Consider the following 12,355-nt stretch of genomic DNA (forward strand, 5'->3'; position numbering starts at 1 on the left):
CAGATGGTGGAAAATTTTTTTAATTAACAAAAATGAACATATTTGTTCATTTTATTTCTAAATTGTTATTTTAAATAATTTTTATTATGAATATTAATAAAATTTATCTAATTTGTAAATAAAAATTTTAACTATATCAGATGATTTTTATTAAAAAAAAATCTTAATTCTAATAATATTGAAGTGCAGGTTATTTGTCCTATCACAAAGGTAGACGCACTAAAAAAGGATATTACCAAGACTTGTTTTTACATGTTTCAAATCCTCGTTAGAAAACATTATCTCGAGAATTTAAATAAGTTGATAAATTTGCCAACCAAGTTACTTTGTGCATTTGGCGTTTAAACAATTTCTTTGAACTTAGTTACATGCACCTTTTATATGTAAATTTTTTTTTAAATTTGAAAAAGAGGGGTTCAAATTATTCTCTTTAAATAGGAAAATTATATATCAATCAATAAGTCAAATACTCAGATACTTTTATATATAAATATATTTATTTAATTGAATCTTATAATTTATTGCATACTAAAAATAAATGAAAGCAAGATATAATATACAACCATGATTATTATTTAGCACCCTCTAGAATGAGTTAGGCTTACAAGTTGTTACATAGATAATTAAAAACCAGAAAATAAAAACATTAAGTGTTCACATATACATAAATATTATACATCACGGTAGTAGAAGAGAGAGAGAGAGATACGGAGAGGGGTTAAGGTACAAATCCATCAAGCTTCACATTTTCCTAGCAGCAGGTTTGGGTTAGCAAACTCCAGGATTTTCTCCCTTTGATCGTGTTCATTTTGTACCTTACAGCTCCCAATACTTTTATCATGGGCGACGTCGGGCTCTGAACTCATTTCCTGCACCTCGGAATTCATAACTGTGCTCAGTTTGGTAATGTCGATACTATGTTCTGGTGCCTCTACCTCCTTGGTTACCGTCTTGGAGTTCCTATATATTGCATACAGCACCATCTGAAGTAACCCAAAGATGAAACCCAGAACATTTGGAATCTGGCAAAATACGAAATTAGTAATTTAAATTAGTAATATAGATTAATTACTGATTAATCTATAATATATATATATATATAAAAGTATAGATGTCGAAAAAAATTAATTGACAAAAACAGATATTTTAACTTATTATATTAAAAGTTTGTCATACGTTGAAATTCTTTTCATTAGCAAAAACAGACATTTTTAATTGTTATATTTTTAAATTGTCATATTAAATTACATTTTAAATCATTTTTATTATTATAAAGATTAAGTAATAAAATTTAGCCAACATAAAAATAAAAATGTTAATCCATTCAATGACTTTCAATTAAATTCTATATATGTTAACAAAATTCTAATCTCATTTAATTATCTAAGTAACTTACAATTTTACTCATTCTTAGAAGTTGAAATCCTTTATTTATTTTTTTTTTTGAAAGATTAGAAGTTGAAGTTGAAATCCTAAAATTTTTTTATTACGTATTTAATGACTCCACGGTTATAAATAATACTTCATCCGAAACTATGAAACATTGTATGGATTAGTAATTTTTATATTATGATAAATTCTTATTTTGTAAATTATTTTTTCAATGGTGATTATTTTTTCCTTATTTAGTTATGCAACTGGATTGTTAATTTCAAATCTAAAATTATTATTCTTTGTGCTCTACTGATTCATAGTGTTATCATTCCACAAAAAGTTTGTCCATCTCGTAAAAAATTTATGACTTTTTATATACTTAATAATCAATATTTATGTGTTTTTTTATAGATAATAAATTTTTAAATTTTAATGTAATTTTTTTGTACATATCAATATAACTAATTACGTGTCAAATCACATGTAAGGCATGTGACACAAAAGCTATTACTATAAAATGAATTTCAATTAACTTTTATACGTAACTCTTCTCAATTTGATGCTATGTCATCTGCCTAATAGAAACCTATGTTAGGGGATTTTGTCATAGTTCATTAGTGTTTCAGTGGATCATCACTTACAGCAATATACAAGTCTTTAAGGAATATGCCATAAAGAAGCCACATGATGGCACTTAGGGTGAGGAAAAATGATAAATAAAACGGCATGAACTCCACACTTTTGGTACGTATAACCTGCCTCTGCAAAATATACACGTAAAAAAGTTATGACAATATTTTAATCCAAGTAACAATGTTTAGTAAGCGGGAGTCACGGAACTTCGGAAAGAAATCAATTAAAATAAGGGGGAAAAGCGTGAAAAAGTAACAACATACATATATAGTAAGTAAAAAGTAGAATTTTTTTTTTTTGGGGTTGCTTAATTATATGCTTACGATGATGCTTAGAGGTGCTGCAAATACACCTGTAGCAAAGGCGACACAGATCCATCCAAGGACTTCGACTCGGTTCGATCCTTTTGCTAAAAAGCGGGAAACAAGAAGAATGGAACAGAATCCCCCAAAGTTCATCAACAGAAGTATCCTCAAGGTGAACATCTGTGGTTCATTTACAAATTAATGCAAAGAGTTGATTATAACTTTAAAGTGAAAATGGAAAGACGAAAAAGAACCAAGGGTAAAGAGAGGGAGAGAAAGAGAGAATACCCTGGCTTGCTTTGGTGCATAAGCAATATAGATAGCAATGTAAGCGGTCTCTACGACACAACCGAAGGAATTAATAGTAACAAGAAGGAAAGCTCCAGACTTGACGAAGGCATAGTACATCCAAAGCATCGCACTGAAGAGTGCAACCACATATGGAACTGATTGGAAACCTTCCGTCGATTTCTTCTTACAAACTCGAATAAAAGTCGGTCTGAAATTGATTAAATGGACGAGTCCTTCAGTGTCAGTTCTTTGTCTTGACTATGGTATATATTATTGCTTAAAAAAAATAATCAAGTAAATCACGAAAGCTCAAATTACTTCAACACACTTACAGTGGAGCTAGAAAAACCACGAAGGAGGAAATGTTACCTACAACATTAATCAGAAAAGAGAAAATGATCAGCTCTTTCTAGTATTTCTCCTTCTAAATTAACTGAGAACATTAAATTTTATCATGGAGCAAGTTTAATTGAAACATTTCCAAGTGGAAGAGGATAATTAAAGAGGCAGGTCTAAGAATAATCAACTCCATTATAAGCTCTGCACCAATTAGTTATGCACCTAGGAGACCAGAGATGAAAACCCATGGATTATCAGTAGCAAAAACGCCCATCTCTTCGGATCCCTCTATCTGTCTCTCTCTCCCAAAGGGGTGATCAAGGTAAAAACGGGGCTGCAAGGAAAAGCCCTAGATTTCTCTCACACTCAAGCTGGGGTGCAAAAGCCAGAACAAGGTCGTGACTTATATAGGGAAGGCGATACATTGCTGTTGCATCAAATGTGAATAATTAAAAATATGTACTAAATACTTTGATTTGTGGGGGTCGTAGGATAGAAATTTATGCACCCGCCATGCCAACGCAGCACACTAAGCAGTAAGGTAAATTACTATTCTGCCAGACTTGCGTTACATGCCCAAACGCCCCATTTCACCCATATCACTTTCTCTAATAGCATGCTTGGTTCACTGGAAAGAATAGAATGAGAATAAAATAGTCATTCCAAAAGAATAGAATAAAGAAAGAATAGCTATTATGTAGATTTGTTCATGAAAATGGAATAGAATAGAAATTGCTATTATTACTTATTCCATTATTTGATTGGTAAGAATAATTTTAAGAATGATTAAGGAATAATAGGTAAATGATAAAAATATCCTTTATTAAAATTTAAAGATTTTTTAATTAAAAAACAAACAAACTATGATGAGAAATAAATACTCTTTATTAAAATTAAAGAATTTATTTTGTTAAAAGATAAAAATATTTTGAGCAATAAAATCAAAATAACTTTTACTATAATTAAATAATATTTTCACCAAAATACAAGCATATTTTTATTATAATTTAATAATATTTTGTATTAGAAGATAATTAAACCTTTTGTTATAATTAAATAATATTTAATATTAAAAGATAAAATATATTCTTCATTAAATTTAAATAATACTAAATAATATTCTTTATTACATTTACTATATTCAAATAATAATATTAAGTAATATGCTTTATAATATTTATTATAGTGAAATAATATTTAAATATTTTCATTTCCCTTTTTTTGAAAATGAAGTAAAAAATTTTGTGTCTTTTGTGCTTTAGAGAGAGGAGTGAGGAAGAGAGAGAGAAAAATAGGTTTAGTATTTTTTATAAGGTAANATAAGGTTAATTTTTTAAATTGTAAAATGGTATATTTGTCTAATCAACTTTTTTTCTTATTGCCAATAATTTGGAATAGCTATTACCAAGGGGAGTCTTGGTAATGACCATTCAAGCTTCTCTTGAAATGGTTATTCTGAAGAATAGCCATTATATTGAATCAAATGCAGTTTTATCTCAAAAATGAGAATAGGGGAGGAATGGCTATTCCATTCTCCCCAACCAAGCATGCCCTAAGTAATTTTTTGAGAAAATTGTGAGAAATGACCTTCATAGAAAGGTGACTTCAAAAATGACCGTCTCTATAATTTAACTGTTTTTAGCTAGTTTTTGGTATGACTTGACAATAATACCCTTTAAACAATTTCAGACAAATTAAAATGGTTTCAGTTTTCTCTCTCTCGCCATCCAGATAAAAATTTCAAAATTAAATTTTGATTTCTCTCTCTACTCAAATATGTCTATTTCGTTATCCAATTGGCAGATATGACGTCAAGCTCTTTCTTATTTTATTTTGTTTTTTTGAATGGTGGATCTTGGGGTTCTTAAAGGCGATGAACAACGATTTTGCTCTTTGCAAGCAGCGATTTTGCTCAAGGAGAAAGAACAGCTAAAGCATGTTTGATGGATTTTATGGTGGTTCACGGTTTTGTTGTGTCTGTGATTGAGATGATTGTTAAGCATGTTTGCTAGGAATTTTGATTTTTTTTATGAGATTTTGAGTTGAAATTGTTCAGAAAATAATTTGTAAATTAAGAGGGTATATTTTATTTTTGTATAAGGGGAGTGAGCAAGACCTCCCGATAGAAATATATTTTCTCTTGTTTTGGAGGTTTATGGAGTTTTGTAACCTATTTTTAATGAAATGCACAATTTCATGGCTTAGCAAAAAAAAATGTGTTTTAGGTTCTTAAGTTTGTTCGTTTATTCATAAAATCTCAAAATTAAGTTTACTGGTTTTTAAGTATTGCGTGATTTAATCACCGTGTGATTAGTTTTTAGTCATTATGTGATTGGCTTTAGGCATTACGTGACTAATTTTTATACATTGCATGACTGATTTTTAAGCAATGCCTAAGTCACACAATACCTTACGAATTAGTCACGCAATGCCTTACGAACTAGTCACGCAATGCCTTACGAACAAGTCATGCAATACCCTATCAACTAGTTATGCAATGTCTTATCATAAACTAGTCACGCAATACTTTAAAAACTAATCACCTAATGCCTTATAAAAAACTAGTCACGCAATATCTTATCAGAAACTAGTCACGTAATGCTTTATCAAAAATCAATCACGTAATACTCAAAGTCAATCACGCAATACTTAAAAACTAGTCACATAATTCTCAAAAATCACCAAAACTACTGAATTTCATTTAACAAGATCAACAACTTCAAACGATACACCATATTCCATTTAACAACATAATTAACAAATATAAATGCTCAAAATATTCGAAAGTTTTTTTTATATATAAAAAACTACTTTAAAATGTTTAAAAATGCTCAAAATGCTCAAAACGCTTACAGGTTTTCTTCGTGTATCAAAAACTGCTCCAAAATGCTTAAACGTTTTTCTTTCTGATAAGAAATACTCCAAAGATGAATAGTCTGATGAGAAAAGCTCAAAAAATATGAGTCAGTTTGAGGCGCAAACTTAAACATACTTGACCCGTTAATAGGTTTCGGATTGAGACGCGGAGCCTAACGAATGGATTAATTTCATTAAAGATAATTTTATCTAATTTTTTTTTTAAAAGTAAAAATAGATAAAATTATAGAAAAAATTATTCTTAAAAATGCCTTATACCTCATACCCATTTATGAAAAGTACTCTAATTTTTTAGTACCAAATATAGCGGCTCCTCCTCAGCTCTAACAGCCCATTTGTCACGTACAACCGGCAAAACCCTCAACACAAATCTCCCCACTCAAACGACCTTTAAATGTACGGAATCTCCATGCTTCCATATCAAATTTAGACAGGTGTATATGGGGCAGTTCTGCACTATTCCATTCACTGATTTGTCATAGAAAATTCTTTCTCCTGGCTTTTCATTAACTTCGCTTTTTCGGTGGTGGTGAAGTGCAAAATGTTAACTTGTTATTGCGTTCTATCTCACATCTTTTGACTGTCACGCGTGAACAGGGGATTCAAAGTCAGCTTCTCATCGTTCCAAGTGGCGTGTCTTCATTTAGTGACAGTTATGTGTATCTACCATTACATAAGAAACTTCAGAATCCTTCTGCCACGATTCTGCCTTCTTTCTTTGATGTCCATTTCTTGGGCGCTGTTCTGACGAATAGGATATCGTAAGCCCAAAAAAGAACCGAATATTATATGATCTTGAAGACTTCCTTTATGTAAAGATAGGTTTTGAATTGGTAGGTGGGGTGTTAAAATATACCAGACCACCTGAAATGATAAGATTTACTAAATGTATATCCCCCATGATCCGAATAATTAAAATTACCTTATGATTAGTATGACCATGCACGATCACTATTTAAAACAATTTTTAGAATTCAGATATTTCCAATACTTGCTCAGGTGGTAACTTGCCCACTGCACGTGTGATGCAAATGCAGTACGAGGTTAGTCACTGTCATGAACATAGAATTTGAGAGCGAAAGCTGTCCATAACCTGGCACTTGCAGAACCTTGCATGATTAAAGGGGACAAAAATTTTTCAAGCTTTTAAAAGCTGTAATGCTTTAATTAGTTTTTTGCGGCTAGCTTGAACACAGTGCTTCAACCGGCAGCAATGCTTTGGAGGCTTAGCCCATTAAATGTGTTATTCTTGCGGCTATGGTTGAAGATTAAATCTTTTGGTTGCGATTGGAACATGTGTTTCAGATTACAATTAAAATTTAAAAGGTCTCTTTTTGCTTCTGCAACAGCAATTCATCAATTCTGTAATTCTTTATATCAATGTTGATTACTCCAGCTTTAATTAGACTGCATTATAGGTAGATAGATAATGAAAACAATTGGTCCAATGGTCCTTATAATCTCCTTTGGTGTATGGTGGTATATTACCTGACTTGGATTATTAACTTTGATTTTGCTTGGACCGTACAAAACCTTTGTCCTAACCGTGTTTAGTCAAATGCATGACTTCAATATCGATTAATGTATTCTTTGGCTCTAAAATTTCTGGCCCGGTAAGTCAAGTAATCAATCATTGACAAATCATTTTGTTTTTAATGGGTAACGTTGAATTCTTTACACAGTTCCATGTATCAGCTGCTCTGCAGGCTGACATGTCAATATAAGCCATCTGGATATGGGGATTCAATCTTGGGGAAAGAAGAATATATAGGAAAAATCATGTGAGAAAAGTTACAGAGGTCTAGCAGATGATCACCTGACATTTTGAAATCCAATTTTCTGAATGAATAGCAAAGTCTCAGCTTATTGTCGTCTTATAGATGGAAGGCCCAAAAGGAGAATAAAGTCTAACAAAAACCTACTTTACCCAACTCCTGAAAATCGTAATAGCTAGTAGGAGTTGAAAAGCCTTTTGACTATACTGAATTAACATTCTGGTACATAGATTGGGACCTTTAATTAATCTTAATATATCCCTAACCAAAATTTATTGATTGGATAGGACTCCATTGTGTTTTGTAGTTCTTCCATCAGTGTTCAATACACTCTTAGCATGGCCCCAAACAACAATTTGCATTGTAGGGATAGGGGTTTGTAGCAGTCAGCTGCAGCGTTTGCCAATCACCAAAGTATTTGCTAATCACTTTTTAACCGATCGAAGCCAACTTTCATGTCCTAACTTTTTTTGAAAGTGTCAAGTGGTACCTCAAGGCTCAAACTCACAAATTTTATATTATTTTTTTGATAGACCTGAAGGTACACGGTACACTTTTTGAAAGTTGAAGGTACACTTAATATTACTGGAAGATCTCTGCAGGACAGATAATTTCAAAACAGTTTCTTTTTAATCTTATCATGAGGAACTCCGGGGTATAAGTTTGTTAAATTGCTTTCATTTTAGAGTAAGATACAATGTAATTGATTATAAAAGAAATAAACACACATACCTGAATTTGATTTAGTAATTTTTTTTTTGAGTAACAATAGTTTTCATTTCATTAGAAAACAGAGGAAGCATACACCAGGTATGATGCAGGACTTCCCCCTAATGATTTACGTCAGCACGGATCACTCTGCATGAAAACTAACGAGCATTACAGGCAGTCCGCACTTTGACATTCCCCTGTTAATACTCATTGCAGCCCAAAACAATAATTCACAGTACAGCCCTACAGATTCACATGTTATGGTGGGGAATCCCGAAGGAGTAGGTTGGACAGATTCTTGGTACATCGGAGTGGATGTACTTCTATAAGACAGGTCTAAAGAGATATTGCTCTCCAGCCATTGCCCCATCTCGCTATCGTCCGAAATGGTGGATTGGTCATGTCTCTTTGAATTCTTGGACTGTTGGCCACACGATAAAGAGTTTAGTAAGGAAATAAGTGGGCAATGGTCAATGGAAATCCATCGATTAGGAAGGTAGGGTGGATTATAGATTGAGAACCAAGCTTGGCAAGCTAAAAAAAAGTGGAACAAGAACATATTCGGCAATGTGGATGAACAGTTGGCAGCCTTGGAGGAAAAGGTGGAAGACTAGATAGAATGGGGGATTTTAAGGACTTAATCAAAGCTGAAATTAAGTAGAGAAATGTGGACAGTGGAGACAAAAATAGAGAGTTAGATGGATAACGAAGGGAGATCAAAACACAAAGTTCTTCCATAGCAAGGTCAAAAGAAGGGCAAATAGAAATCACATATATAGAAGGCATTTTTTGGAAAACGAATTGAATTTTCAATTTGAAGGAGATGAAAAAGGCTATGATGGAACATTTTACGCTATTATTCTCAAGTGTTAATAAGACTAGACCCACCATAGGAGACGATACTCTCAAAACGATTGAATCCACACGATGATTCTTTCCTGAGAAAACCTTATCTATATGTGGAAGAACTAAAGGAGGCAATTTGAGAGTGTGGTGGACCTAAACCTCCAGGGTCGCAGGACTATAACTTCAACTTCTATCATAACAGTTTAGGTTATTATTCTCAAGTGTTAATTTTTTTAAATTCTCTCAACTCTTAAATGGGACACACTAAAATTATTCGTCATTTTAGAATATTTTTTGAGAAAATATTATTACAAATTTTCATAAAATTTCTATCATTGAGAAGTTTTAATTCAAACAATCATTTTTATTCCTTTATTGATTTATTTACTTAACCAATTAACCAATATTATTTATTTTAATTAAAAATATAATGAAAATAAATAAAACCAAAAAATATTATATTTCACAAATAAAAAACACCTTTTTTTTTAAATTGGATTTGAGTTGAACTTTGAATGAACACCGAGAGAGGGGAGGGGAGGAATACTAAAAAGTACGCTCATGTATTTTTTGAATTTTTTGGGAGAAAATTTTGGAACAATTTGTGGTGGGATTGTTATCATGAGATGGAAATGAAGTCAACCAAATTTAAATTATTTAATTTATGAGCTTGAAGATTACTCGGCGTACTGAATAGGAGAAGTCTCTCTCTAGCTAGGCTTTTGATCCTACATTTGGCCCATATTCATGGGCCAACCAGAATAGAATAAAGAAGGGCGTAAGAAAATTACCAATTTGCTACAGGACAGATGTCATATAAAGACCCCTTTGGAGACAAATTTCATATATAGTGTAGATATAAGATTAAAATTCAATAGCAATCCTAAAAATCATGTCTCAATAATTGAAGTCCACTTTTATAAATTTGAAAAATAATCTATTAATCATATATATATATATATAGAAATATAGTCCAATTCGCATAGAAATTTTTAGAAAGAGAGAGGGTAATGTGTGCCATGCTATATCATATGTTGTAATTTGTTTATTTGTCTTGCATTAAATGCGTGATTGGGCTTTATATCAAGGTTCTCCATCATCCATACAAGCACCAGTAAAGACGTCAAAGCCAGGGGTCCAAGCATTTTCCATGGTTCCTCCGGTCCTTAGATCGCTTTCAATAGTAAACGGAAATGCAGATGAAACAGCATCGATCAGTTTAAAAAAGAAGCCTTAAACCCAGGAGTCCAAGCATTTGAATGGTTGCTCCCGTCTTACTTGGCTTTAATTACAATTATACTTAATTATATAGCATACTACAAATGCAATGTAAAAGGCAAATCAAACAGCACACTCTCCGGATTCAGCTTGATTGGTGCTTTCCATGCTTTTATGACTATGTTGTAACGGATGATCATGCGGATTTTCATCTCTACCCACTCCAACATCACCTGAAACTTGCAGCGAGGAGTCCGTATTATTGGAAGCTTTTATGGGTGCTAAGTTCTTTCCATTCGCAACTTGTACTGGTAATTGCTTCTGCTCATTTTCGATGTTCTTGTACTTTTTGTAGACTACGAATAGTACCATCTGAATCATCCCTAAAACAACTCCGATTATGTTTGGGAGCTGAGGTTATTAACCCACAACAAGAAAAGAAAAAGAATCAGAGAAAAAGGTAAAAATAGATATTATTCCGGAGTTAAAAGCCATCCTTTCAGATACTTACAGATATATAGAAGTCCTTTAGAAGTACGCCATAGATCAACCACATAATGGCGCTCAAGGTGAGGAAAAATGATAAAGCGAATGGCATGAACTCAACGCTTTTGGTGCGAACGACCAACCTCTATGGAAATTAATTACAAGTAAGAAAATAGTAATGAGGCAGAGGCAGAGGCAGAGGTAGAGTATAACAATAGCTCTAAAGAGAAAAAAAATAAAAAAGAAGTAGGAAAGATAAAGAATCTGACCATTATGCTCAAAGGCGCTGCAAAAACACCGGCTGATGATACTACACAAAACCATCCAACAATATGGATCCGGCTTGGTCCTTTGGAAAAGAAATGTGTAAGAAGAAGGATCAAGAGAAGGCCCCCAAAATTGAACAGAAGCAGCAGCTTCATAGTCAAAATCTGCAATCTCCCAGTACTGTAAAGCTTCATTAAGATATTCAAACAGGCGATTACGTAAATAGCAGGAAGAACATTATAATTAGTACGCAACGTACCCTAGCTTTCTTTGGTGCGTAAATGATGAAGACAACAGTGTAGATAGTTTCCACAAAGCAACCAAAGGAATTGATGGTCATGAGAAGGAAAGCATTGGATTTTAGTGTGGCGTAGTATATCCAAAGCACAGCGCTTACTAGTGCAACGACGTAAGGAATTGATTGAAACCCTTCAGTCGATTTCTTTCTATAAACCCGAAGAAATGTAGGCCTGCAATTTATTAGATCGTCCAATGCTCTTGTTAATTTCACTGAGTTGCAAGCCGAAACATTAAAATACCTATACATATATAGAAAGTTTAATACGCATTAATGGAAAAAAAATAAAAAAAAAAGAGAACACTTACAGAGGCGCAAGGTACACCATGAAAGAGAGGATGTTACCTAAAATAAATATTCATGATTGTTATCGTGATCAGGTTCGGAAGCAGGAAATAAAATGAACAAGAAAATAATTAAAGATTAGATTTTCCTTACATAAAGAAATATACATAATGTACATTCTAAATTTCTACCATAACCGTACAACTACATGAACAATGACATGTAAAAGAAGCACGTTAGACATGGACACCAAACTTTTCATAGGACAAAGAAAGAAAGAAGAAACTAAGGTTGTCTAGGTTTTTAAGCTCTTAAGTGACATTCTTCTTTTCTGCTTTTTACTCCAGTTTTAGTTCTCCTTTACAGTTTGCCTTGCCATGGCAGATGGCACCAAATTAATAAATGCACCAACCGCCGGGTTAGCAGTAAACAAGAAAATGCTTGTGATATAAGAAAGAATTTGTGCAACCATCAGTAAGGATGAAAATGGTACTTGCTTATGCAATTTTATACCTAGAATACCGGAGACAATTATCCATGGATGGTAAGCCATCTCTTCAGCTCTGATCTCTTTCTCTGATAGAAGGTATTAGAAAGAAATAATGTAGAAGCAGGTAAAACCTAATCCTAGCTTCCTCTCATCCAAATTC

The 12,355-nt window shown here is 32.6% G+C and overlaps 2 protein-coding genes across 2 annotated transcripts; both read right to left on the minus strand.

Annotated features, from left to right (window-relative positions):
- Positions 735-3,320, minus strand: LOC18605164 (bidirectional sugar transporter SWEET12). The gene is made up of 6 exons (XM_007038015.2): positions 3,165-3,320; positions 2,936-2,972; positions 2,601-2,811; positions 2,331-2,492; positions 2,016-2,135; positions 735-1,022 (listed from the first exon to the last, which is right to left on the minus strand). The coding sequence occupies exons 1-6, from the start codon at positions 3,214-3,216 to the stop codon at positions 735-737; spliced, it is 870 nt and encodes a 289-aa protein (XP_007038077.1). The 5' UTR covers positions 3,217-3,320.
- Positions 10,346-12,355, minus strand: LOC18605165 (bidirectional sugar transporter N3). Its single transcript, XM_018117223.1, has 6 exons — positions 12,219-12,355; positions 11,729-11,765; positions 11,382-11,592; positions 11,125-11,286; positions 10,881-11,000; positions 10,346-10,780 (listed from the first exon to the last, which is right to left on the minus strand). Exons 1-6 carry the CDS (start codon positions 12,256-12,258, stop codon positions 10,493-10,495), a joined length of 858 nt encoding a protein of 285 aa, XP_017972712.1. The 5' UTR covers positions 12,259-12,355; the 3' UTR covers positions 10,346-10,492.

Source organism: Theobroma cacao, chromosome 3 (genome assembly GCF_000208745.1).
Source record: "Theobroma cacao cultivar B97-61/B2 chromosome 3, Criollo_cocoa_genome_V2, whole genome shotgun sequence".
Taxonomy (NCBI): domain Eukaryota; kingdom Viridiplantae; phylum Streptophyta; class Magnoliopsida; order Malvales; family Malvaceae; genus Theobroma; species Theobroma cacao.